Source organism: Theropithecus gelada, chromosome 16 (genome assembly GCF_003255815.1).
Source record: "Theropithecus gelada isolate Dixy chromosome 16, Tgel_1.0, whole genome shotgun sequence".
Taxonomy (NCBI): Eukaryota; Metazoa; Chordata; class Mammalia; order Primates; family Cercopithecidae; genus Theropithecus; species Theropithecus gelada.
This window is the reverse complement of record NC_037684.1, coordinates 57,572,686-57,600,421: the sequence shown is the minus strand read 5'-3', so window position 1 is coordinate 57,600,421 and position 27,736 is coordinate 57,572,686. Positions and strand designations below refer to the sequence as shown.

At 55.1% G+C, this 27,736-nt stretch overlaps 1 protein-coding gene across 2 annotated transcripts in view; it reads left to right on the top strand.

Moving 5' to 3' along the window:
• ABR (ABR, RhoGEF and GTPase activating protein) overlaps nt 1–27,736 on the top strand; it is a 223,968-nt gene that overhangs the window by 33,941 nt on the left and 162,291 nt on the right. Inside the window, exon 1 of one of the 2 annotated variants that reach the window (XM_025361131.1) lies at nt 17,651–17,711. The exons of the other annotated variant lie outside the window; for it this stretch is intronic. Within the exon in view, the coding sequence (XP_025216916.1) occupies nt 17,651–17,711 (61 nt within the window). Of the gene's footprint in view, nt 1–17,650; nt 17,712–27,736 lie in introns of those variants that run through there. 2 annotated transcript variants of the gene reach the window in all.

Sequence of the window (27,736 nt, the reverse complement as noted above, 5' to 3'; positions counted from 1 at the left end):
CAGGAGACTGGCGGGAACCCAGGAGGCGGAGCTTGCAGTAAGCCAAGATCGCGCCATTGAACTCCAGCCTGGGCAACAGAGCGAGACTCCATCTCAGAAACAAAAACAGAAAACCAAGTAGCTGGGATTACAGGCGCACGCCACCATGCCTGGCTAATTTTGTATTTTGAGTAGAGACGGGATTTCGCCATGTTGGCCAGGCTGGTCTTGAACTCCTGACCTCAGGTGATCCACCCGCCTCAGCCTCCCGAAGTGCTGGGATTACAGGCGTGAGCCACTGCACCCCGCCGGAACCAGGCAGCTTTGATTGCAGAATCAGGCAGGCCAGATGGGAAGCTGCTGTCTCTTGGTGTCTCAGGCCAGGCTCTCCTTGGCCAGACAGAACCTCTTCCTTTTTGGTTCTGAAAGTCACGCTAAAAATCAGCAGCAGCTCGGCCTTGGGTAATGAGCCATGTGTACTGACGCTGGGGTTCGTGGTCTTTGCAGGAAGTCGAGGTTCTTTGTGGGCCTGGAAGGAAATGTGGCCTGCGTCTACATCCTCGTGTGTGGTCTCTGGGAGGGGGAGCAGACAGAACCCGGAGCCCCAGAGACTAGGGAGGCTTCTCTGTGGCGGCTTCCTCATTTCTGGTTAGTTGTGGCAGGGAGCAAATACAGTCTGTTTTGCAAAAGCAGCTCCTTTACGTCCAGAAGGCAACAGCTCAGCTCTTCTTTAGGGCCCCCAAAGAACTAACCCCCAGTGTGGGGCCGTGGCCAGCCGGACGCAGCAGCAGCAGCAGCAGCAGCAGCAGCAGCCTGCAGCGTGGCTTTGATCTGACGGTCAGCGGGGTGTATTCGCCCCCAGAGCCAGGGGTCTGAGGAGCCCAGCTCCAGCTGGGTCTTAGGTGGAGGCACCGTAGGTGCTGCTCTCTGGGGAAAACCAAGTCACGATCTGATTTGCGTGAGCGCTGATCTTCCCCCCAGTGTGACCCAAAGCTCCCTGGGATGTTGGCTGTAGGGAGGAGTGGGGAGCCACTCCCCGACTCTGGGGACCAGCCCGGGGTCCAGGAAAGATGACTTCCCAGCACCCTCCCTTTCTCTGCTGGGGGCCCGGCACGCCCCTCATGTGATAGGCATGTGGTTTTTTGGAGGAAAGAAAATTTCACAATCAGACAGAAACGGCAACTGGGAAAATAACTCATGCAGGGGATTGAGCAATGAGTGTCTAGAAGACTGGGGGCCACGAGAAGGGGATGAGGTTTCAGCAGAGCCGTGGCTAAGATCCCAGGAGGCTCCTGGAGCTCGAGGCTTCAGAATGGTCAGGATCCAGAGGGATGGTGCCTTTCTGTCTCCAACCTGTCAGAACACGGACTGGGCATGGGGCCGACCCTGCCCAGAGACGGAGGTTTGAGATCATTCCCTCTGGCATTAAGTGGAGGTGGCTTCTGCTCAGAGCCGCCAGCGGAACCCTCTCTGCCCCACAGCAGGAGATCAGGGCCTGTTCCCAGAGGCTCTGAATCGGAATGACTCTCCTTACAGTGCTCCTTGCGATACTCGGCCGAGCCTGGGCCGGGCAGGGCTGGGGGCTGCCTTGAAGAAAGAGATGCCTCCAAGATCCCATACCCTCGGGAGTGTTGCAGGATGCGTCTGCCCAGGAGCACTGCAGGGGAGCTGGGATTCCTGGAGCGTTTGGGAAGGTTTCTGAGCAGCGCAGTGTCCTTACTTAGGAAGGTGGATCTCGGCCAGGCGCGGGGCTCACGCCTGTAATCCCAGCACTTTGAGAAGTCAAAGCAGGCGGATCACCCGAGGTCAGTTGAGACCAGCTTGGCCAACATGGTGAAACCCCTCTCTACTAAAAATACAAAGCAAAACAAACAAACAAAAATAGCTGGCCGTGGTGGCGTGTACCTGTAATCCCAGCTGCTTGGGAGGCTGAGGCAAGAGAATCACTTGAACCCGGGAGGCGGAGGTTGCAGTGAGCCAAGATCGTGCCATTGCACTCCAGCCTGAGTGACAGAATGAGACTCTGTCTCAATCAATCAATCAATAAAAATATAAATAAAGAAAAAGAAGAAGAAAGAAAATACCCTTGCCACCAGAGATCCTCCAGGTACAGACCTCACGTTCAAGGAGGAGTCAAAAGACCCAGGAACTTGTCAGATTTCAGTTGAGGAGAAAGACAATGGAAATTCATCTTCGTGTCTTCCTTCCCCTGCCACTTTCCCTGGAGAGTAGCTTTAAGAGCTGCACTGGCCAGGCGCGGTGGCTCACACCTGTAATCCCAGCACTTTGGGAGGCTGAGGCGGGCAGATCACGAGATCAGGAGATCGAGACCATCCTGGCTAACATGGTGAAACACCGTCTCCACTAAAAATACAAAAAATTAGCTGGTCACAGTGGCGGGCGCCTGTAATCCCAGCTACTCAGGAGGCTGAGGCAGGAGAATCGCTTGAACCTGGGAGGTGGAGGTTGCAGTGAGCTGAGATCACACCACTGCACTCCACACTCCAGCCTGGGGACTAGAACGAGACTCTATCTCAAAAACAAAAACAAAAAGGCTGCACTGATGTACTTGACTTAGCAGCAGGTGCCAGTGCTGCCTGGCCTGCTGGAAACCGAGCTCTTTGTGAGTGAATGTCAGGGGGCATCCGGTCAGGACGCTTTCCTGAAGCTTCAGGACTGGCGGCCAGGTACAATTGCTCTGGACCGAGCCAGACCAGAGTGTGAACTTGACTCCTTCACTCGCTAGAAGTGTGACCTTGAGCCTCTTCTGTAAAGTGGGCGTGGTGACTGTGGTTTCCACACAGAGAGGCTGCTTGTGAAGAGTGAAGGTTACGTGTTTAACCTGTGCCTAGAACGTAAATACTGGTGATGCTCGGGACACATCGGCCGAAGGGCTTTCAGCAAACTTGCTGGGAGGGGAGGGGAGTCCTGAATCCTTGTGTGTATTGAGGGGGAGGGGGTGTCCCAGAAAGGCTTCTCTTTAAGGTGGATCCAAGAAAAGCTGCTAATTCTGTTGTTTTCCTGGATTCATGCTGAGGCCACACATTAGATTAGTAGCAGTTTCTATATTCGCCCCCAGTTCCCAAAAGAACCTTCTCCACAGTCATCCATTCTAGCTCTTCACTCTATTCCCACGTCGGTCTCTGTGGAATTTTTTGTTTTTTTTTTTTTTTGAGACAAGTTTTGCTCTTGTTGCCCAGGCTGGAGTGCAATGGCGCCATCTCAGCTCACTACAGCCTCCACCTCCTGGGTTCAAGCGATTCTCCTGCCTCAGCCTCCCCAGTAGCTGGATTACAGGCGCCCACCACCATACCCCACTAATGTTCTATTTTTAGTAGAGGGGGGTTTCACCATGTTGGCGAGGCTGGTCTCGAACTTCTGACCTCAGGTGATCCGCCCACCTCAGCCTCCCAAAGTGCTGGGATTACAGGTGCCTTCCACCACGCCCAGCTAATTTTTTGTATTTTTAGTAGAGACGGGGTTTCACCATGTTGGCCAAGCTGGTCTTGAACTCCTGGCCTCAGGTGATCTGCCCACCTCGGCCTCCCAAAGTGCTGGGATAATAGGCGTGAGCCACCGTGGCCGGTCCACATTCTTTCTAGAAGCATTTAGTCATCAATTCAGTTTGAAGTGGTGCTTCCCTCCTACCCTCTCCATAACTCACTGTCCAGACCTCTCTCTGCTTTCCCTCTTTGTGATTTCTGGACATGTCCGAAGTCCATTATCATAAGCAACCTGGGAAAAGGAACTCTGGCTTATACAGTAGGGCTCAGGGAATATTCAATGAAATAATAAGTAACTTTTCTGCAGGGTGTAGTGGCTCATGCCTGTACTCCCAGCGCTTAGGGAGGATGAGGCAGGAGGATTGCTTGAGCCTAGGAATTCGAGACCAGCCTGGGTAACATAGTGAGACTCTGGCTCTACAAAATAATAATAATAATACAACTTTTCTAGCTCTGAAAACCTATTAAACTTCCGGGAATATAGGAACTGAAGGATGGGAAAGAGGAAAGATTCCCCCCTCCGTTATTAGCTGCTGCCGGGGACTTACCTCTCTTCATGTTGAGGTGAGGAAATCAAGGGACAGACGGGGAAAGGCAGCTCTTCAGAGTCACACAGCGAGTGAGTGGCAGAGCCAGCAGCTAGATTCAGGCTGTGCTTGGCTGCGCGTTCCTTCCCTTCTGTTGGAGAGAGGCATCAGGGTGTTGAGGGGATAATGTGTGGCTCCTGGAGCGGTCGTGTGGCACTGTGACAGTGACGTGATTTAATACATGCAAAGTCCTTAGGGCAGCCTGGGCACAGTAAGCGCATGGAAGTGTTTGCAGCATCATTTCTATATTACCCTCTGTTCTTCTTCCACACCCCTACTCCTTTCACCAGGCCCCTCATTTCAGGAGAGAGAAGAACCCTGACACTATTAAATATGCCAGAACAGGCTGGGCGCTCACGCCTGTGATCCCAGCACTCTGGGAGGCTGAGGCGGGTGGATCACCTGAGGTCAGGAGTTTTGAGACCCGCCTGACCAACATGGTGAAACCCTGTCTCTACTAAAAATACAAAAATTGGCCGGGCGCGGTAGCTAACGCCTGTAATCCCAGCACTTTGGGAGGCCGAGACGGGTGGATCACGAGGTCAGGAGATCGAGACCATCCTGGCTAACACGGTGAAACCCCGTCTCTACCAAAAAATACAAAAAACTAGCCGGGCGAAGTGGCGGGCACCTGTAGTCCCAGCTACTTGGGAGACTGAGGCAGGAGAATGGCGTAAACCCGGGAGGCGGAGCTTGCGGTGAGCTGAGATGCGGCCACTGCACTCCAGCCTGGGCGACAGAGCGAGACTCCGTCTCAAAAAAAAAAAAAAAAAGAAAAAAAAAATTAGCTAGTCATGGTGGCACATACCTGAAATCCCAGCTACTCAGGAGGCTGAGGCAGGAGAATCACTTGAACCTGGGAGGCGGAGGTTGCAGTGAGGGCGACAGAGGGAGATTCTGTCTCAGAAATAAATAAATAAATAAATAAACAGAAAAGAAAAATGCAAGAACATCCAGAACATCGTTACTAGGCAGCGGTGAGAAGCTAGTGAGAAGCTGGTGGGATGCTTGGCGGACTGACCCCTGTCTGGTGGGGTGGCTTTCTGGATCTTTTTTTTTTTTTTGAGACGGAGTCTCGCTCTGTCGCCCAGGCTGGAGTGCGGTGGCACAATCTCAGCTCACTGCAAGCTCTGCCTCCCGGGTTCCCGTCATTCTTCTGCCTCAACCTCCCGAGTAGCTGGGACTACAGGCGCCGCCACCTCGCCCGGCTAGTTTTTTGTATTTTTTTAGTAGAGACGGGGTTTCACCATGTTAGCCAGGCTGGTCTTGATCTCCTGACCTCGTGATCCACCCACCTCGGCCTCCCAAAGTGCTGGGATTACAGGCTTGAGCCACCGCGCCCGGCCAGCTTTCTGGATCTTTACAAACTCAAGGCCCAAGAACTGGATCTTGATTCGACATTGGTTGTTTTGTTTGTTTATTTGCTCTGGTGATGGGAACATGGAAAGGAGCCGTCCTCCCCGTGCACAGGCCCCCAGCAGACCAGGGGTCCGGTGCCGCGCTTTCCAGGACCCTCAGGTCGGCGTGCTGGTCACCGTCACCCAGCGCAGTCTGCACCTGCGGAAGTGTTGCCCGAGCCCTGTCTGTCAGGCCCTGCAGACTCGCTCAGGCCAGCCCCTCGGGAGTGTGAAGGCCCGGAATCCGTTTCTATCCTATTTCTCCCCATTGAACTGAAAGCCAGATTTCCCATCTGTCTGGTCGGAGGTGCATCAAGTCGTCCCTGGGATTTGGTGAGTCACAGCGTCAGCCTGCAGCGCCGTGGGGCAGAGGGGTTAAACATACCGTGAGCAGCTGGCATCTTCCTTCTCGGAACCCCGACAGACGGCGAGAGGAGACGGGACGGGCACGTACCCAGAAACTGCTTTCTTCCCAGGCTCCCTCCCCCAAACACAAGTTTTTTTGTGTGTGTTTTTTTGAGATGGAGTCTCACTCTGTTGCCCAGGCCGGAGTGCAGTGGCACGATCTCGGCTCACTGCAACCTCCACCTCCGCCTCCTGGGTTCAAGCGATCCTTCTGCCTCAGTCTCCTGAGTGGCTGGGATTACAGGCACCCACCACCACGCCCAGCTAATTTTTGTATTTTTAGTAGAGATGGGGTTTCACCATGTTGGCCAGGCTGGTCTCGAACTCCTGACCTCAGGTGATCCACCCGCCTTGGCCTCCCAAAGTGCTTGGATTACAGGCATGAGCCACCGTGCCCGGCCTAAAAACAAGTTTTATTGCAAATTTGGAACAGGCCTCGGAGAAGGACTCTGAGAATTGAGACTGAAGTTCCCTTAGTGGGCTGAATGATTTCTGGGTTTCTATGCCGTTTCCATGTTGGAGCCTGATTGGATAAAAAAGAGTACGGCCTCCAGTACTGGCTGCTGAGCAAGGCAGCCCTGTGCACTGGGAATTTTCAGCTAGGGTTTTTCATGAGCAGTTAGAGAACTAATTGGAACAGCAATTCTCCCAGTCCAAACCCCGTTCTAGGGGCCGGTTGTTCGTTCTTCGCGTCTTTCCAGAGAGGGTGGTCGTTCTGGACGTGGTATCTCAACCAGCCAAACAGTTGTCTTCCAGTCGGTGGAGCTGGGCTGGCTGGAACATCTGTACTGCCTCATTCCAGGCTCTTTGTGACCAGGAATATACTTGTTCATTCATTCACATTTGCTCATTCATTCACTGAAACTATTTGTGCAAGGCCCTGGGGTTACAGTGAATAACGGAGACGTGGTTCCTATCCTCCCAGAGACCTCAGTCTAGCAGGAGAGACAGCCATGGAACGTTTACAAGAGTACTGAGCATTGAGAAGGAGGGAGCGACGCAGGCCTTCCTGGTCTGGTGGGTAGGGAAAGCTCCCTGGAAGACGAGATATTTAAGTTAAGACCAGAAGGGTGAGTAGGAGTTACCCAGGCAGAGTGGGGGCAGAGCATTTTCGCCAGAGATACCAACCTATGCAAAAGTTCCGAGACAGGAAAAAGTAGAAGACAGCAAGGAGCAGAATGTGCCAGATGAAGCTGAAAGGGCCTCTGTGAAGCAGAGGCCAGCCACAGGGCCCTTAGTCCACCAAAAGGATGTGTGGGTCTCTATCCTGACAGCAGTGACTCGGGAGGCTGAGGCAGGAGAATTGCTTGAACCTGGGAGGTGGAGGTTGCAGTGAGCCGCCGAGATTGCACCATTGCACTCCAGCCTGGGGCACAAGAGCAAGACTCCATCTTAAAAAAAAAAAAAAAAGGCCGGGCGCGGTGGCTCACGCCTGTAATCCCAGCACTTTGGAAGGTCGAGGAGGGCGGATTATGAGGTCAGGAGATCGAGACCATCCTGGCTAACATGGTGAAACCCCGTCTCTACTAAAAATACAAAAAAATTAGCCGGGCGTGGTGGCGGGCGCCTGTAGTCCCAGCTACTCGGGAGGCTGAGGCAGGAGAATGGCATGAACCCGGGAGGCGGAGCTTGCGGTGAGCTGAGATCGCGCCACTCACTCCAGCCTGGGCGACAGAGCGAGACTCCGTCTCAAAAAAAAAAAAAAAAAAAAGGAAGCCATAGACAGCTCTTAGTAAGAGGAATGACATGCCATGTGTGTTTTAGGATGTTTTAGAGCAATTCTTTCGTTGCTATGAGACGCTGGGAAACTCCTCTAATTAATCTTCGTATCTTTGATGTTAGTCTCGTGAGCCTGGGACGGCTCCAACCAACGGACCCAGCCAAAACGTGGCCACTGTGGCCGGAGTCTCACCCTTCTTCACTCTGCTTTCGGGAGAACACGGGTCACGTGTGCTCTTTTCTCGTGCCAGCTCCTGGCACCGGCCTGTGTGTTCATGAGACTGAACTGACCAGCTCGGCACGAGGCGCCAAGAGCTTGGGGAAGAGGAAATTAGGAGTCACGAGGTTTCACGATCAGAACCCGAAAGTGCCTTATGGAAAATTTGCATGTTCTGGGTGCAGCTCAGCCTAAAAGGACCCGGTGCGGTGTGTGTGTCTGGCTTCTGGGAGGGGCAGCCAGAGGCACCGGCTTCCCTTGTGAAGGTGGCTGAGTCAGACTGCCCCCTCCCTCCACCCCTAAGTTTATGAAGGTGAAATTTAGTTAGGAAGGACATCCAAAGCAGCGTGATGGGGAAGGAGGACCAGCTGGGGGTGGGGTGAGAGCTTGCCATCCGCCATCCTCCGTTTTCCCCAACCGGGTAGAGTTCTCAATACTGTTGGCATTTATGACAGATGTTCTTGAGGGCAAGTCCTGCAGGACATTTTAACATTTCTGGCTTCTGCCTTTTGAAGGCTAGTAGCAACCCCTAGTTATTATGACCTCTTTTTTTTTTTTTTTTTGAGACAGAGTCTCACTCTGTCGCCCAGGCTGGAGTGCAGTGGCGCGATCTCAGCTCACTGCAAGCTCCTCCCAGTGGGTTCAAGTGATTCTCCTGCCTCAGCCTCCCGAGTAGCTGGGACTACAGGCGCCCGCCACCACGCCTGGCTAATGTTTTTGTATTTTTAGTAGAGATGGAGTTTCACCATGTTAGCCAGGAGGGTTTCGATCTCTTTTTTTTTTTTTTTTTTTGAGACGGAGTCTCGCTCTGTAGCCCAGGCTGGAGTGCAGTGGCCAGATCTCAGCTCACTGCAAGCTCCGCCTCCCGGGTTCACGCCATTCTCCTGCCTCAGCCTCCCAAGTAGCTGGGACTACAGGCGCCCGCCACCTCGCCCGGCTAATTTTCTGTATTTTTTAGTAGAGACGGGGTTTCACCGTGTTAGCCAGCATGGTCTCGATCTCCTGACCTCGTGATCCGCCCGTCTCGGCCTCCCAAAGTGCTGGGATTGGTCTCGATCTCTTGACCTTGTGATCCACCTGCTTCGGCCTCCCAAAGTGCTGGGATTACAGGCGTGAGCCTCTGTGCCCGGCCCAATTTAAGAATATTTTATTTTATTTTATTTTGGTTTAGAGGAAGCCTCACTCTATCGTGCCCAGACTAGAGTGCAGTGGCACGATCTCGGCTCACTGCAACCTCAGCTCCCGGGTTCAAGCGATTCTCCTGCCTCAACCTCCGGAGTAGCTGGGATTACAGGTGCCCGCCACCATGCTCCTCTACTTTTTGTATTTTTTTTAGTAGAGATGTGGTTTCACCATGTTGGCCAGGCCGGTCTCGAACTCCTGACCTCAGCTGATCCACCCACATCGGCCTCCCAAAGTGCTGGGATTACAGGCGTGAGCTTCCACACCCGGCATATTTGAAGGTATTTTAGCAAAGGTTTTGTCCGGCGGGATAGTCATTCTCCCCATGTCACTCCTGGGGGCTTCTGCTCTCTCCTGCCTGGACGGAGCTCCTCCCGAGTCTCCCAGCTGTGTTCCCAACAGCAGCCTGCAGCCCCGTGTCCAAGCTGGAGATTGTTGTCCAGGCACTTGCGGGCCGCTTGGCAGGTAGCCTCCGGTGGCCGAGGTGCTGCTGTGCGGCCGCCAGATGGCGCTGGGGAGCACCCCACTGTCTGCCGCAGGACGGGCAGAGGCAGGACTGGACTGCAGAGGGAACTTGCCTTAAAGAGGCCTGGTCCTTAAAGACATAGCACACACGGCCTGACCGGCAGTCCCAGAGCCAGACTCCACTGATGGCAGGCGCCCCTGGCTAGGCCCTGAGGTTCCTTTGCCCTCGCCTTGCTGAATGGTGAGCCTCTGACTCTCGGAGCCTGTCTCCTTGACAGCCTGCCCTCGGCTCCTGCACCCACTCCTGGGCCTGATGGAGACAGGGCCAGCCTGGTGGGTGGCGTCCGAGGTCCTGGCACAGCAGCGTAGGCCTGGGATGCGTCTGCAGAATTCTGGCTGAACGAGCAAGGAGCACGGCCAGCTTCGGGGCTCTGGTGACCACAGGAGGGCAGAGAGCCAGCGCGTGAGCCCTGACCCCGGCTGGACATGTTCTTCCTTCCCTTGGGGCTAAGGAGATTGGAGCCCCAGAACTGAATCTCTGGGTTTGGGGGACTTAGAGAAGCCACTGTCTCTTCTGCTGGCGTCTTTCTGAATGCTGATGGGGACTTGGTGGTAAGTAATGTGGAGGGGGCTGCAGGCCCTGCTGTCCAGCCCCCGGAAAACTCTGCTGTTGGCCTCTGAGTGGTGTCATCTGAGCCATGTCAAGTGAGGGCCATGTGAGCTGGGGCTTGGTGAGAGACCCTCCTAAAACTGTGGCTCGGGGGGTGTGTAATCTAAGCCAGTGGCTCTGTCCAGGATGTTGCACTTGCTGTGGCCCCTGGCCGTGGGAACGGGGCTTCAACTCGGCCCCTGGGAAGTGTGTGGGGGCGTGTGGGGAGTGTCACAGCTGCAAGGACCTGATGTCACTGTGCCTTATCCTGCAGTGATGCCTAGAGAGGCAGCGAGAGGAGGAGCAGGTCTTCCCATGACTCAAGCTGACACAAAACTTCAGTGGAGAAATGACTAACTGGGAAGGGCTTTCAGTTCACCTCTGTTGCCTGTAGGTCTCACTGGCTACCGGAAAAGCCAGGAGGCTGAGCGGAGGGCAGGGGAGAAGAGGGCAAAAGACAGACTCCTAGGCTGAGCCTTCACCCTTAGAGATGACGCTATGGAGGCCTGGGGAATTTTCTTTCCCCAGACTAGAGGGCTGAGAATGAATCTTAGAATAGTAAATGCTGCCTGGGTGCAGTGGCTCACGCCTGTAATCCCAGCTCTTTGGGAGGCCGAGGCGGGCGGATCACCTGAGGTTGGGAGTTTGAGACCAGCCTGGCCAACATGGCGAAACCCCATCTCTACTAAAAATACAAAAAATTAGCTGGGTGTGGTGGCGGGCATCTGTAATCCCAGTTACTCGGGAGGCTGAGGCAGGGGAATCGCTTGAACCCGGAAGGCGGAGGTTTCAGTGAGGCAAGATTCTGCCACTGCACTCCAGCCAGGCAATAAAACTCTGTCTGAAAAAAAAAAAAAAAAAAAGGATAGTATATGCTGCTTTACTGTACCAAGGAAATGGAAATGGAGCAAAGCGTGGCAAACAGGTCTCCCCAAGATCTGCCAGGAGAGTTTATAGTCTGCCAGGAGATCATCTTCTTGATCCACCTGGGCACACTGTTTCTTTTTTTTTTTTTTTCTGAGATGGAGTCTCACTCTGTCGCCCAGGCTGGAGTGCAGTGGCGAGATCTCGGCTCACTGCAAGCTCTGCCTCCCAGATTCAAGCGATTCCTCTGCCTCAGCCTCCCAAGTAGCTTGGATTACAGGTGCCCACCACCATGCCCAGCTAATTTTTGTATTTTTAGTAGAGACGGGGTTTCACCACGTTGGCCAGGCTGGTCTCGAACTCCTGACCTCAGGTGACCCGCTGGCCTCAGCCTCCCAAAGTGCTGGGATTACAGGCGTGAGCCACCGCGCCTGGCCCTGGGCGCACACCGTCTACAGATGTGAACACTGAGGCTGGAAATTCTTGAGATTGGCCAGAGGCATCAATGAAATGGGGTTTTGCCGGGACTGGCATTTGGGAGATTGTCACTGGACTTTGTTCAGCTTGTCTCCAGGGTCATCTGGCCTGCTGTAGTAGATACGGTTTTCTTGGGAAACCAGTTCTCTTCCTACTTTATCATCAGTGGCCCTGGGAGGGTTCTGAAGTAACGCTGCCTGCCTCCCTCATGTAGCTCCGATTTCTTCCTCCCTGAGTTTAACTTTATCCTGTTCGTTCCTTCATTCAGTAATTGTCGCTCAATGCAGAGATTACCCACGGGAACCCCAGATTCAGGCTTGGTTCGTTTCCAAGCATCGCCATCTGCTAGTTAGTCAGTGGCTTAGCCTCTCTGCACCTCAATTTTGTCCTCTGTGAAATGGAGATAATAGTAAATTGGCTTATTGTAAGGATTAGGTGAAATAAACTATGTAAAGCAGATAGAGCAGTGCCTGGCACTTAAGAACCACTCAATAGACCAGGCACGGTGGCTCACACCTATAATCCCAGCACTTTGGGAGGGTGAGCCAGGAGGATCTGCTTGAACCCAGGAGTTCGAGGCTGCAGTGAGCTGTGATAACGCACTGCACTCCAGACTGGGTGACGGAGCAAGACTCTGTCAAAAAATAAATAAATAGAAAAAAGCACTCCATAGCTGTTAGCTGTCATTAATTTTATTTGTTCGATGTGCATTATTGAATGCTTATCTGCTGGGCTTCCGGCAGAAAGCTGATCTGGAGGCCCAGTGCGGTCATAGCTGCATTGGGAGTCTACCTGAGCCTTGTTCACCCACTGCGCCGAGCGCTGGGTCTGCCCAGTGAGGAAGGTGCAATCCTGGCTTATTTATTTATTTATCTTTTTTGAGACAGAGTCTTGCTCTGTCACCCAGGCTGGAGTGCAGTGGCACCGTCTCGGCTCACTGCAAGCTCCGCCTCCCAGGTTCACGCCATTCTCCTGCCTCAGCCTCCCGAGTAGCTGGGACTACCGGCACCCGCCACCATACCCGGCTAATTTTTTGTAGTTTTAGTAGAGATGGGGTTTCCCCGTGTTAGCCAGGATGATCTCATCTCCTGACCTCGTGATCCGCCCACTTTGGCCTCCTGAAGTGCTGGGACTACAGGTGTGAGCCACTGCGCCCGGCTAATATTTTGTGTATTTAGTAGAGACAGAGTTTCCCCGTGTTAGCCAGGATGGTCTCATCTCCTGACCTTGTGATCCACCCACCTTGGCCTCCCAAAGTGCCGGGATTATAGGCGTGAGCCACTGTGCCCAGCCCCGGCTTTTTTTTTTTTTTTGAGAGAGAGTCTCACTCTGTCGCCCAGGCTGGAGTGCAGTGGCGTGATCTCAGCTCACTGCAGCCTCCATCTCCCGGGTTCATGCCATTCTCTTGCCTCAGCCTCCCGAGTAGCTGGGACTACAGGCGCCTGCCACCACGCCCGGCTGAGTTTTTGTGATCTGCCCGCCTCGGCCTCCCAAAGTGCTGGGATTACAGGCGTGAGCCACTATGTCTAGCCCCGGCTTTTTTTTTGAGAGGGAGTCTCACTCTGTCACCCAGGCTGGAGTGCAGTGGTGCGATCTTGGCTCACTGCTGGGATTATAGGCACATGCCACCACGCCCAGCTAATTTTTGTATTTTTAGTAGAGGCAGGGTTTCACCAGGCTGAGCAGGCTGGTCTCGAACTCCTGACCTCAGGCTATCTGCCTGGGTCGGCCTCCCAAAGGGCTGGGATTATGGGTGTGAGCCACTGTGCACGGCCAGTCCGGCTTTTAAGGAGCTGATGGGCCATTGAGGGCCAAACTCTTGGTGGTTTGGTCATCAAAGTCTATTTTTGGTTTTGGTTTTTCATTTTTATGTAGAGGGACCCACTCCCTCCCACCCACTGTGCATCCAGCCTCTGCACGCACCGGGGCTCCCTGCATGGCCCCTGCATGGGAACATATTTTTGTCATCAGTGCTGACCTCTGGGTGATCAAGGAAGCAGAGACTCCTGGGGCCTTCCTGTCGTGTGCAGTGGAGCTGAGCTGCTAACATGAGAAGGGAGGAAAAGTGGAGATACCCAGTTTTGGTTCTAGGAACCGTCCCCTTTTTTCCCTCTTGGTCAAGTGATTGGTAGAAGCAAGAGTTGCTTGTTGGAGAGGCCGTGAGTAGCACATGCTTGGGAATTAGGAGCAGGGCAAATGGCCTTGAAAATGGGATGTACTTTCTTCCCACTCAGCCCCTCATCATGAACCCAGTGCTCCTGGCAGTGCAACTAACCATGAAATTCCCTTTAAGTCCAGTGATGAGGCAGAAGCAGGCAGGTCACCCCGGGGCTGGAGAGCCGCAGACAGTCTGAGTGCACAGGCTGGAGGGAGGGCGGAGGAGGGTGGAGAGCACTGGCCCCATGGACTATCTGGGGAATGGTTAGAGAAGGGGTCTGGAGGAGGCAGCGTGATAGGTGGGGGTGGAGTGTCTTGGGGAGCACTGGCTGGTCCACATTTAGCTGAATCAGGAAGGTCTGTCTACCACAGCTCCCCGCTGCTCTGACAGATTGGGGTTGATGGCTGGGGTTAAGAGCACTTCAGGGTAGCATCATCTTTGGCAAAGCCCAGACGAGGACTCTTTTTTTTTTTTTTTTTGAGATGGAGTCTTGCTTTGTCGCCCAGGCTGGAGTGCAGTGGCGCGATCTCGGCTCACTGCAAGCTCCGCCTCCCAGGTTCACGCCATTCTCCTGCCTCAGCCTCCCAAGTGGCTGGGACTACAGGCGCCCGCCACCTCGCCCGGCTAATTTTTTGTATTTTTAGTAGAGATGGGGTTTCACCAGGTTAGCCAGGATGGTCTCGATCTTCTGACCTCGTGATCCGCCCGCCTTGGCCTCCCAAAGTGCTGGGATTCCAGGCGTGAGCCGCTGCGCCCGGGCTGAGAAGGACTCTTTAACTCTTTCCTTCCCAGTGCCTGATGTTGCATCTCCCCAACTCCTCAGTGCCAGGGATGTGGAGGTTTCTGTTCCCATCCCAAATCACTGTGGTGCTCAAAGGCTCACACGCTTGTCTGTAGGGCCGAGGTTAGCATCTGGCCGTGTGGTGTTAACATCTACTGGAAGCCATCCAACAAAGGCATCAGGGGAATCTCAAAGTGTCTGCCCTTTCCCGAGCCACGTTGTCTGAGACAGACGTCTGGAGATGGAAGCGGGTTGACAGGGTTTCCCAGAGGGTGGTTTCTAACCCCATGGACCCGCAGAGATTTCTCAGAACCTTCATTACCTGGTGATCCGCAGTTAGCTGGCCGTGGAGGCAGCGTGCGTGGTGTTTAAGAGGATGAACAGGCCGGGCGCGGTGGCTTACGCCTGTAATCCCAGCACTTTGGGAGGCCGAGGCGGGTGGATCACGAGGTCAGGAGATCGAGACTATCCTGACTAACAAGGTGAAACCCTGTCTCTATTAAAAATACAAAAATTAGCCGGGTGTGGTGGTGGGCGCCTGTAATAGCAGCTACTCAGGAGGCTGAGGCAGGAGAATGGTGTGAACCTGGGAAGCGGAGGTTGCAGTGAGCCGAGATCTCACCACTGCACTCCAGCCTGGGCAACAGAGTGAGACTGTATCTCAAAAAAAAAAAAGCATGAACAGACTGCCAGGGTTCAAGTCCCAGTCCTCACTTGCTCTCTGGGTGGGTTACTCAGCTGCTCAGGGCCTCGGTTTTCTCACCTGGAAAATGGAGAAAACAGAGATAACAGTGACATTCACAGTGAGATCACGCTAGTGAACGAAGCACTAAGCCGGGCACACAGTAGGCATTCTGTGTGTGTTATTAGAAGTTTTCCTCCCTAGAGCCCTCAAGATTTGTCTCTCCCTCTACCCTCTATCGTGCTGTGGAGTGGAAGGTCCGAGAGTGCCAGGATTGGACAGAATGTAGACAGAAAAAAGCAAACTATGGCAATGCGAAGGAAAGCAACTGCCACATTTTAGCTTGGAGGATGCTGAAAATAGCTTGTTCAAGCCTTTGTAGATAAAAATGTAAAATGTACGCAAATGTATGTGACTCACACAGAAGCATACATCCATGGCTCCTTCACAGTCAGCGCCGGATGTGGCCATCAGGAAAACCCCGCAGTGTGGGGAGAGGGCCCGGGCTGTCTTGGTGGTTGTTGTTTTGAGGAGGGGACTGTACTGCTGCCTCCTGGGCTGGTGGCTCCTGGTGGCGGCAGCTCACGCCCCTGTTTCCACCTTTCTTCTGGGCTGTCTTCTGAGTGTTCCATGTGGAAAGAAGAGACGCCCTTGGCCCCTCATGGCTCCTCCAGCCTCGCGGTCCTCCGAGAGCCTGCTCGTTCCCTTCCCATGCCGAAGCTCTATTTCTGGAGCATCTCATTGGAGATGCACGCCCCCTCCCTGCCAAGCTCCAGGTGCCTGCTTGGCCCTCCCAATCCTGTGTGCCAGTCAGGGATGGTGGGGGGTGTGACAGCTGCAGGGAGGGGCGGCAAGAGACAGTGCTGGTGCCTGACCAGGAGGATTGGGGCGGGGGGAGCCCAGGGGACGCAGGGAGGGGCTAATAATATTGAAAACCACTTCTGCTGCAGGCACCTGTAGAGGCTTCCCCATCCAGAGCATCATCCCCTGCGTCTCCCAGGGGCTCCCCAGCCTGTGATGAATGGGTGACCCCCATCTCCCCAGGGGCAGCTGCAGAGGCCTCTGCTCAAGCCGCTTATGGGGCTTCCTCTCAGCATCCTGGGGGAGGAGCTGCTTCTCCCCTTAAGAAGCAGATATGTGTGTGTCTGTTTGGAGTGAGGAGGACCGACCCCCACGCCCCTCCAGCGTTCTGCAGGTGCTGACCACACCCGGGCCCGGCAAAGGCCAGGCTGACTTAGCCTTCCTGGTGGGCCTCTGTAGGGCTGGGCTCCAAGAAGATTTTCCCCTTAAGCTGCCTGGGGATGGGGTGCGGTGGGGACAGCTCCGGGATCTAAACTGTTACTCTGGGGTACCGGGCACCCTGGGTGGTCCCCACTGCTTCCCTTCCCCTGGGTTCAGGAAGGGGCTTCAGCCTCACTGCCCTGGACCCCGCTGGCCTGACTCCCCTCCCCTCCTTCCCTGCTGCAGGGTCACTTGGCCCAAAGAGGTCTATGTGGAAGCTGCCATGGCTGCCACAGAACCAGCCCACGGGAGACAGGCATGGGGCCCCCAATCTCTTCACTGCCCTTGGGCGAGGGGGTCTTCGTTAGAGGGAATTTCGTCTCTAAACGTTCTGTACTCAGGCGTCTTAACCCGACTTCCCACCATTTGTAGGTGATGATGCAAACAGGATTCGGGGTCCCCAGAAGGGGTCCTGGAGGGGAACACGTGGAGCCCCTGGTGCTTCTCCTGGCTCCAGTTTGTCCTCCGCCCAGCAGGGGCACATGTGGGACTGTCCTGGCCCCACGGCCCCGGGACTTCGGCCCTCCAGGGTCTCCAGCCGCCCCCCTCCATGTGTGGCGGGAACGGCCGCGCTCTGAGGTCAGGGGTGTGGAAAGGGACGAGCTGGGTTAGGTTCGGGAGGAGAGAGGCGCCTCCGCGGCGCGCAGGACGTTCACCTCGTGGGTGCCGCAGCGGGTCTGGCTGGGGAGGGGCCCGGCCGCGGTTCCCGCCCCCGAAGCCGCGCTTGGAGATCCCGGGCGGGAGGTGATGTCACCCCTGCGGCGCCCGGGCCCCCCACGGCACCTGGTCTGCGGGTCGCCAGGATCCTGCTGAGCCCGGCGCGGAGGGGGGGCGAGGGGGGCCTGGGTCTGCGCCGCCGCCCGGAGACCCCCGAGACCCCCGCGGCCCCTCCTCGCCCGGTGCCAGAGCCCCGCTGCCCCGTTAGCCCGGCCGGGGGCGTCCTGCGGGGGGCGGAGCCTCGAGGAGATTGGTCCCGCCCTGCCCCCCCCCCCCGCCGCGAAGCCCCGCCCTGCCGCGAAGCCCCGCCCCCGCCCCGCCCCCCGCGAAGTTGCTCGTCGGCTCCAGGATCCGCAGCTGAGCTCCGCGCGGCCGCAGGGGCCGGGAGGGTTCGGGAGGGTTTTGGGGGCGCCCGCCCCGCCCTCGCCCCCGCCCCGGCCGCTGCGCGCTCCTCCCGGGGACCTGGTTCCAGGCCTCCTCGCCCCGCCGCGCTCGCAACTTCGGCCTCCCCCGGCTCCCGCCCGCCCTCCCTCCTTTGTTGCGCGATGAGGGTCGGGTTTCGGATCTGACCGAGCCGCCGCCGCGGGATGGAGCCGCTCAGCCACCGGGGCCTGCCGCGCCTGTCCTGGATCGACACCCTCTACAGCAGTACGTGCGCCGGGCGGGGGCGGAGCGGGGGCGGGACCCCAGGATCGAGGTCGGGACCCCAGGATCGGGGTTGGGACCTCAGGCGCCGGACTGGTCTGGGGGGCGCGGGCGGGTGCGGGATCGGGGTCCGGATTGGGGTCGGGGTGGGAATCAGCATCAGGGTCGGGACCCAGGCGCCGGGCTGGTCCTGGGGGCGCGGGCCGGGGTCCCCAGAGCGGATTCCCGCGGGCCGGGGGCGGGGACCGTGGGCGGACCGAGCCGAGAGCTGTACCCCCCTTCCCACCTGTTGTGAATCTGGCCTCTGCGAGCCTCGGGTGAGGGAGACCCTTCGGGGTGCTGCCCCCGCTCCCGGACCAGCAGCTTCTCTGTCCAGGCTGAAGCCTAAAAGCCATTTTGAGAAAGTCGTTGGCACCCGAGTTTGCCACCCAGGGGCACTGGGGCTGTGTGGGGTTCGGGGCCCGGGGGTTCGGGGCAGGGGTGGGATCGAGTGGGAGGGGAGACGGTGGGTACAGATATCCGCGGGGGCCCTTTGGATGTGGGAGCTGAAAATCCCGGGCTCAGCAGTCTTTCCTGCCAGCCTCATCACCACCCCCACCCTCATCATCACCACCACCCTCAGAAGGGAAAAAAAAAAACAAACCTTTTCGAGTTCTCCACCCCCTCGCTCCCAAATCTGCCTGGGTCATGTGATTGGTCTTGCGTGGCCCCAGGGGACACATAACTGATCACGGGTAATGGGGGGGCTTGGGGCGATCGGAGAGCCACCCCCCCACCCCACCACCGTACCTTTCGCGGGTGCTAGAATGGCACCGCCCCTTCTCTCCACCCCTCCCTGAGACACCTTCGCTGGGTGCGCTCAGGGATTAGGAAGATGGTCCTCCTGGGCTTACATAGTGGATTTCACCCTTCCTAAGGCCCACGTGAGTGGGACCCTCCCACTCTCTCAGCTCATCTTCCAGGCAGGAGTTGGGGGAGGCGGGTGGGGCCAGGTGGAGCCTCGTTCAGCCTGATTCTAGGCACTGGATGCCATAGAACAGGAGCATTTGTTTTATTTTATTTTATTTATTTATTTATTTATTTATTTTGAAACGGAGTCTAGCTCTGTCACCCAGACTAGAGTGCAGTGGAGGATCCTGGCTCACTGCAGCCTCTGTCCCCTGGGTTCAAGTCTCTGCTCACTGCAGCCTCTGTCCCCTGGGTTCAAGTGATTCTTCTGCCTCAGCCACCCGAGTAGCTGGGATTACAGGAACCCACCACCACATCTGGCTAATTTTTTGTATTTTTACTAGAGACGGGGTTTCACCATGAGGTCAGGATGGTCTTGAACTCCTGACCTCAGGTAATCTACCGGCCTTGTCCTCCCAAAGTGCTGAGATTACAGGCATGAGCCACCGTGCCCGGCCAACAAGGGCATTTTTAAGCGTCATCCCAGCTAGAGTTCCTTGATAAGTCATATGGGGGGGGGTGGGAGGAGTAGAAAAGGGTGATGCCTCGAACCCCAGAGTCTTACCCTGGAGGCTCTGTGGTACCCAACATTTAACCTCTGACCTCAGCATCCCCTTGGGTCCAGGTCATTCCCTGTATCTTCTTCTCCACCCGCCTCCTCCTCCATCCCATGTTCCTTCCTCTCCTCCCCCCAGGAGCTGTCCTTGTGATGGTTCATTCTGCTTTAGTTTCTCAACATCAAAGGGGCAAAGCCAGATCCCCTGGGTGTGGGTCCTGTGCCAAGTGCCGCCGCTCCATCTGCTCCTTCCCCTGCAGAGGCCAGCGTCGTTGGGTGAAGGTCACGGCCCACGGCTGTGTGGCATGTGTGTGCACGTGTGTCTGCATGAATGGGGGCACACATCTGTTCAGAGCGCCGGTGCAGATCAGCTCCTGACCCGAAGGCAGGATTAGTGACCCTGTCTTAGCTGTGCGCTTGCAAACAGCTTGCAAACAGCCGTCATAACAATGCCTCAGATTCACATGTGCTTAGGTTCCTGAGTATTTCTGGCTCTTTGCAAAACCCAGTTCTTGTTTCCCTATTTCCTGAAGTGTGGAATCCTATGGAAACCTGTCTCTAGCTTTCTCTGTGGCAGAAGAAGACTCCCCTGACCTGATCATTTCCAAGGCTTCCATAGCCCACCCTCTTTCCCCCATGCCTGGAGCAAAAAAGCAAAATTGCCTGAGGCCACCTTACAAATTCCTGACCAGAGGAATGCCAGAAAAGGGAATTAGGCCAAGGCCTCTTAGGGGGCTCTGTTGGGCAGCCCTGATTCAGGCAGACTGGCACCTGGGCTGTCGACCCTCCTGCTGCTGCCCTGGCCTCTGGGCGGCTCCTGGGGTGGCCTGGATGGTGGGTGGGAGGGGGCACTGATATGGCTGCAGTGTGAGGAGTCCCTGCCTCCCTCTTCTGAACATCTTATTGGAGAGCTGTAGCAGGAGGCTTCCTGGGGAGGTGCTGTGCAGTCATGTTTGGGCTGTTAGCCATCAACTTTCCTCTTGACAAGAGCCTAAATTAAAACAAATACCCGGGCTGTCATTTGCCTGGCAGCATGGTTTTGTGGCTCCCAGAGGAAGTTCCTCTGCTTCTCAGGAAGCTGTTTGCTTACCAGGCTCGCAGTCCTGGGTGACAAATCTCCACAAAAGCCAGATCCATAGGGAACTGTAAAGGTGGTATACTCAGGGCGTGGGGCGGCAGTGTGACTTTGAGATGGGAATGACTCAGTGGTAGAGGTTCCCTGCCTTCCCCTCTCTGAGCATTGTTCCTGGTGACAATGATAATAGCATTTCCAGAGCACCTGCTGAATGGCAGGCACTGGGATGGGCACTTTCTCTCCCTCCCTCCCTCCCTTCCTTCCTTCCTTCCTTCCTTCCTTCCTTCCTTCCTTCCTTCCTTCCTTCCTTCCTTCCTTCCTTTCTTCTGTCTGTCTCTCTTTTTGTCTCTTTCTCTCTCTCTCTCTCTCTTTCTCTCTTTCTTTTCTGAGACAAGGTCTCCCTCTTTGCCCAGGCTGGAGTACAGTGGTGCGACCTCAGCTCACTGCAACCTCTGCTTCCTGGATTCAAGCAATTCCCCCACCTCAGCCTCCTGAGTAGCTGGGATTACATGTGTGCACCACCACAACCCAGCCAATTTTTGTAGTTTTAGTAGAGATAGAGTTTCACCATATTGGTCAGGCTGGTCTCGAACTCCTGACCTCAGGTCATCTTCCCACCTTTTCCTCACAAAGTGCCGGAATTACAGGCGTGAGCCACTGCGCCCGCCGTGTGCTAGGCACTTTCTATCCATTCTCTCCAAACCTCACAACTCTGCAACTCTTACAGATTAGGAAAGAGAGGCTCAGTTAGCACAAATCATATACCTAAGATCACAGAAGTAACAAATAGCTGAGCTGGAATTCAGATTGTACCCTAGAATAATGAGGAGGACCCTGAGTGCCACCTGGGTATGTCTGAGTTTATTCAAGGCCTTGGAATGTCACGGAATGGGGGGCACCATTCTCTACAGTCCTCTTTGGCAGAGTTCTCCCTGAAACGGTCTGGCAGAGTAAATGGCTTCAATGGATCTGACCCCAACCTGGCCCTGTGCCTCTTGTAGGACCTGGGGGCTGGGCCTGGAGCCCAAACAGGGACAGCGGAGGCTCTGTCTGAGCTCACTGAGGCTGGTGACTCTCTGCTCCTAAGATACCAGCCTGCCAGCCAGCCCCTCCCCTCACACACTTCTTGCCTTTGGGGTTGGCAGTTCATTCTTTCTGGTTTTGCCAGGAGGAGTGTGCCCACTTCCATCACAGGTTTGGTGGTCGTTTGATGAGGGGTGGGCAGCAAACGCCCCATCTCTCCTATGGTAGAAGTCCTGAAGGGCTGGGGTAAGTGTGATTTGTCTGACTCAAGGAGAAGGGTTGGATCCCAGCTGCCAGGGACTCTGGGACTGATGGGAGCAGAGTCCTTTGCCTGTGGAGTGACAGATGGTTTCAGACATCCCCCAGTTCCTGTGTCTGCACCACTCATTTGCCTGCATTAATGTAGCAATGTCAGTTTCACCCCTCAGTACCTTACCTAGATTCTCTCCCTGGGGCTGGTGTGATGCTCTCTCTGAGGCTCTTTCTTTTGTTTTTGTTTTTTTTTGAGACAGAGTCTCGCTGTCTCGCCCAGGCTGGAGTGCAGTGGCACGATCTCGGCTCACTGCAACCTCCGCCTCCCTGGTTCAAGTGATTATCTTGCCTCAGCTTCCTGAGTAGCTGGGATTAGAGGAGCCCGCCACCACGCCCGGCTAATTTTTGTATTTTTAGTAGAGACGGGGTTTCACCATGTTGGCCAGTCTGGTCTCCAACTCCCGACCTCAGGTGATCCACCTGCCTTGGCTTCCCAAAGTGCTGGGATTACAGACATGAGCCACTGCGCCCTGCCATGTTTTCTTGGTTATAAGCCCTCTATGTCTTTTACCACCCTTTCCACTAAACACTTACCATCTTCTCTTTGTTTTTATTTTATTTTTTATTATCCCAATCCCATGGGATTAGATTGGATTAAATTAAGTTCTGCGGAGTAGCCCAAAATGGGGGCGGAGCTGTGCTCTGAAACTTTCTCTGTCCCTGGGATTCTCCAAGCAGATCTGGATTAAGACATACGTGTGCCCCAGGCAGGTTGATTATCTGGGACCTCTTCAAATGGAAAATCTTTATATTTGGGTTTAGGACTTATTTAGAGGAGAGGCAAAGGCTACATTTAAAGCCTCTCCCTTTTCCATTTCAGCCTCCATTTGGTCCCAAGTAATTTAGTCCTGGTCTCAAACATACCTTCCCTACTGAGCCAAGCAAGAGCCTGCAATGACTTGGCCGTCATGGAAGGCAGAACGTGACCATCTGTTGTTACTAGAGCCTGCCTTTTGGAGCTCACTTCTCTTACCCCAAGCAACATTTCCAAGGGCGATTTCAGTCTCTTGTGGTATTTTCTTGCCCTTTATAGACTCAGTGCCTCATCCATGGGCCAGAAAAGTATCTGGGGCAGTGGGGATGCAAGCCTGTCTCCAGGTGATCATGAGCCTGCCTCAGTTTCTCATCTGAGCCCTACGTTTCCTACACCAGGGACCAGGCCACCTGACTGACAGCCTGTGTGCGTTTGATCAGAGCAGCTCAGTTCTCGCGGCCGTATCAGACCACTCCACGTGTGCTAGTGAGCGCCTGCTGGCGGATGTTCACATGTTCTCTGAATAGCCCAGTAATTTATTCCTTTTTGTCAACACCGGCCCATAATCGTCATGGCTGCTGGAGTCTCAGAGGTGGGGCTGACAGAAGAATTAAGTCATCTACTCAGAGAAACTGAAGTTTTTGTGGTCGTGATTGTTGCTACTGTTGTTCTTTGGGAAAAGGAAGGAAATTTGTGGAGAATTGGCTGGAAGATGCTGTTAGGAGGCTGGAAGATGGGGAATGGTGAGGAGGCTCTGCCTCACTCTTGGGGTAGGATGGAAGACTTGTTCTCTGTCTGAGGTACGATCTGCTTTCTGGGACGATTCCGGTACCTTCCTTGTGCCCGTTCCTCTGAGGGAGGGCATGACGGCTCTCATGGGGGTTGTGTGGATTAATTCATATGTATAAAGTGCTTTGAAGGTGAGGAGTGCTGTTGAGCTGCTCAGCTGTCTGGCTCATCCGCTCTTCATCCGGGAAAGCCTTGAGGGACTGGGAAAGGCTGGCACGTGACTTAGGAAGGGGCAGGGAATGTGGCAAGAGGACTGGCAGGAACGGTATTGGACCAGCTTTGAGGCGGAGCCTCCCCAGCGGCTCCTGCACAGGTCCTCCATAGGTTTTGGTTACCTGAGTATGGGCAGGGAAAGAAAACTCAAGTTCTTGGCTCCTTGAGCTCCTCCCCCAGCAGAAATCCCTGTTAGCTGAAACCTGTTAGCTGGCCCGTTCACGAGCTTCCTGGTGTGTGGATCTGGTCATTGTAGTCGCTTGTAGTGGAGTCAGAGACCCCCAAGGGAGTCTTGTGCTTTGCTAGGGTGTGTGATTGGAAGACTTCACTGCCAGTGTTTGCGGCAGCTGTCTGGCTCAGCTTGAGCCCTTTGGGGCAAACCGAGGGCAGGCAGCTTCAAGACAACCCCGCACCCGCTGACCCTGCCAGGCCCTTGGTGGTGGCAGGTGATGGTGATGTGTGGGGGGTGGGCTGAGGTGATGTGTGGGGGGTGGGCTGAGGTGATGTTTGGGGTGTGGGTTGAGGTGATGTGTTGGGGGTGGACTGAGGTGATGTGTTGGGGGTGGGGCTGAGGTGATGTGTTGGGGGTGGACTGAGGTGATGTGGGGTGGGGTAGAGTATCCTCTCCGTTCTGTATTCTTGGTACTTTCCTCATAGTGACTGTACGGGGTGGGGGGAGAGTTCTGCAGTTGCCCATCTCTAGGGTTGTGACGGGGGGAGGCTCTTTGTAACATGTGATCTCGGCTCGTCTCTACAAGTGAGAAAGTCCATTGCTGCTCTGGGGAATAACTTGCTTTTTTTTTTTTCTGTTTCTTTCTTTCTTTTTTTTTTTTGAGACGGTGTCTCGCTCTGTTGCCTAGACTGGAGTGCAATGGTGTAATCTCGGCTGACTGCAACCTCCACCTCCTGGATTCAAGCGATTCTCCTGCCTCAGCCTCCCGAGTAGCTGGGATTACAGATGCCCACCACCATGCCTGGCTAATTTTTGTATTTTTAGTAGAGATGCGGTTTTACCATGTTGGTTAGGCTGGTCTCGATCTCTTCACCTTGTGATCCACCCACCTTGGCTTCCCAAAGTGCTGGGATTTCAGGTGTGAGCCACCGCTCCTGGCCCGGGAGTAGCTTGCATTTCTTAGGGCAAGATATGGTCAGTTGGGGACATGGTGATGCTGGGAGGCAGTGGGAATGTTCCACTGGTCCCTGAAGCTTGAGGAGAACCTGACCCAGACCTTGTGAAGGGGGGAGGGAGAAAGAAATCAGGGCAATAGGCAGGCTATGGAAGGCACCCCCATTTGGAGGCTGAAGATAATGCCCAGTCCCACCCCTGCCTCGGCATTTGGCAAAGAGTCCTTTGAACCAGCTGAGGCCGTGACTACTTGTGGATGGGGCAGCAGGTTCTCTGTTCCCGGATCGAGACCTGACTGGGGCCTCTCACTCAGTTTTCTCATCCAGGCTTTATCCTGCATCCTCCTCCTGCCCTTCCTTCCTCCCCACACACTAGAGCAAAAGATGAATCTGGGTTTACCGGCCAGACGGAAAATGTCAGAGTCAGCCTGGGCTTCAGTAGATGGGGCCAGATGGGGTGGGCTCTATGGTGACCTGATTGATTGATTGGGTGCCACTCCCCTCTTTCTTCTTTTTTTGAGATGGAGATTCACTCTTGTTGCCCAGGTTGGAGTGCAATGGCATGATATCGGCCCACTGCAGCCTCTGCCTCCTGGGTTCAAGCAATTCTCCTGCCTCAGCCTCCCGACTAGCTGGGATTATAGGCATGTACCACCATGCCCAGCTAATTTTGTATTTTTAGTAGAGATGGGATTTATCCATGTTGATCAGGCTGGTCTCAAACTCCCGACCTCAGGTGATCTGCCTGCCTCAGCCTCTCAGATTTCTGGAATTACAGGCATGAGCCGCGCCCAGCCTCACTCCCCTCCTTCTTGTCCCTGCCCTCACCTCTGATGCCTTCGTATGCCTCTAGGTCACAGGTGGACATGGCAGATGTGATAGGGCATTTTGCCTAAGGTGAGCAAGGTCTCCAGAAAGGCTTGGGTGGCTGGGAGGCCTCAGGTAAACCAGAGCCAAAGGAGCTCAGAGTCCTTGTCACTCTGGGCAGCGTGGCTGTTGGCCTCCCCGGGGGCATCGGTGGAGCTGGTGCTGCCTAGGGAAGCCCGGTATTGACCAGGGATCTATGGGTTTACTCGGGGCTGTTGGGGAAGGATGTGACCATCATTACCTTCGTGGGATTGAAGGGCTGCTTCTGTGAGTGTTCTGGGCTAACCCCTTCCTCTTGGGCATCCGCTCCTGGGCAGCAGCAAAGGTTTAATGGGTCGAGATTATGGGGACCAAAGACGCGGTGTAATTAAGCCAGTTATTTCTGTGACTGGGAGCATCTACTCCTCGCAGCCGCAATTGACTTCCTCACTTGTGGTTACCCCGTTCGGTGTGCACTACCTTGGGCCTAACAACCCATATGTCATCTTTTTGAATGAGTCTCTCCCTTGAAGGCGACGTTTTAGGAGAAAGACCCCTCTGGGAATTGTGGGGTCAGGGTGACAGTGTGTGCTATGCAAGGATGCCCCCTGGAGTTGTTCTGTGCAATGGCGCCCATGGGGGCCTCTTTGGGAACTGTGTCTGGGCTCTGTAGAGGGACATAGAAACCTCATCCTTGAGTCTCCCAGGATCCTGGGGCCCAGTGTAAAGAAAGTCCATCAGTCCTGCTGGGTTCATAGAAATTAGTTTCTAATTTGGTCTAGAAAGAATGGAAGAGACAGGCTGGGCACAGTGGTTCACGCCTGTAATCCCAGCACTTTGGGAGGCTGAGGTGGGTGGATCACCTGAGGTCAGGAGTTGGAGACCAGCCTGGCCAACATGGTGAAACCCCGTCTCTACTAAAAATACAAAAATTAGCCAGGCATGGTGATGCAGGCCTGAAATCCCAGCTACTCAGGAGGCTGAGGCAGGAGAGTTGCTTGAACCTGGGAGGCGGAGGTTGCAGTGAGCCAAGATCACACCATTGCACTCCAGCCTGGGTGACTGAGTGAGACTCCATCTCAAAATAAACTAAGTTAATTAATTCAAGGTCACAGACTACAAGCCAGGAATTGTGCACTAGGTAGGCCCCGCTCTAAACTGTGCTCTGTCTCCCACATTCTTACCCTTCACAGCGGTGCCAGTGGAGGCTCCTTGACGCTGGTATTTCACTGAGGTTGATGGATCTGGGTTCATTTCTCTAGCTAGAAAGACAGTTGTGAAGGCTGCGTCTTGCCTCCGACCCCCCATGATATGAGGAGACAGCCCTCTGCCCCCAGGTATCCTGGAAGCACTGGGAGCATCCACCAACGGGGCTGCCTCTTCCTAGAGGGATGAGCCTAAGGAAATCTCCTCATGGGCACTTGGAACCCACGTGCCCGCATTACCCATGTGCCCGCATTACCCACGTGCCCGCATTACCCACGTGCCCGCGTTACCCACCTGCCCGCATTACCCACGTGCCTGCATCATTACCCACGTGCCCGCATTACCCACGTGCCCACGTTACCCACGTGCCTGCGTTACCCACCTGCCCGCATTATCCACCTGCCCGCATTACCCACCTGCCCGCATTACCCACGTGCCTTTATTACCCACGTACCCGCATTACCCACCTGCCCGCATTACCCACGTGCCCGCATTACCCACCTGCCCGCATTACCCACCTGCCCGCATTACCCACCTGCCCGCGTTACCCACGTGCCCGCGTTACCCATGTGCCTGTGTCATTACCCACGTGCCTGTGTCATTACCCACCTGCCTGCATCATTACCCACGTGCCTGCATTACCCACGTGCCCGCATTACCCACCTGCCTGCATTACCCACGTGCCTGCATTACCCACGTGCCTGCGTTACCCACATGCCCGCATTACCCACCTGCCTGCATTATCCATGTGCCTGTGTTACCCACGTACCTGCATTACCCACATGCCTGCATTACCCACATGCCTGCATCATTACCCACGTGCCTGCATTACCCACGTACCTGCATTACCCACGTGCCTGCGTTACCCACGTACCTGCATTACCCACGTGCCTGCATCATTACCCATGTGCCTGCATTACCCACGTGCCTGCATTACCCACGTACCTGCATTACCCACGTGCCTGCGTTACCCACGTACCTGCATTACCCACGTGCCTGCATCATTACCCATGTGCCTGCATTACCCACGTGCCTGCATTACCCACGTACCTGCATTACCCACGTGCCTGCGTTACCCACGTACCTGCATTACCCACGTGCCTGCATCATTACCCATGTGCCTGCATTACCCACGTGCCTGCATTACCCACGTACCTGCATTACCCACGTGCCTGCGTTAC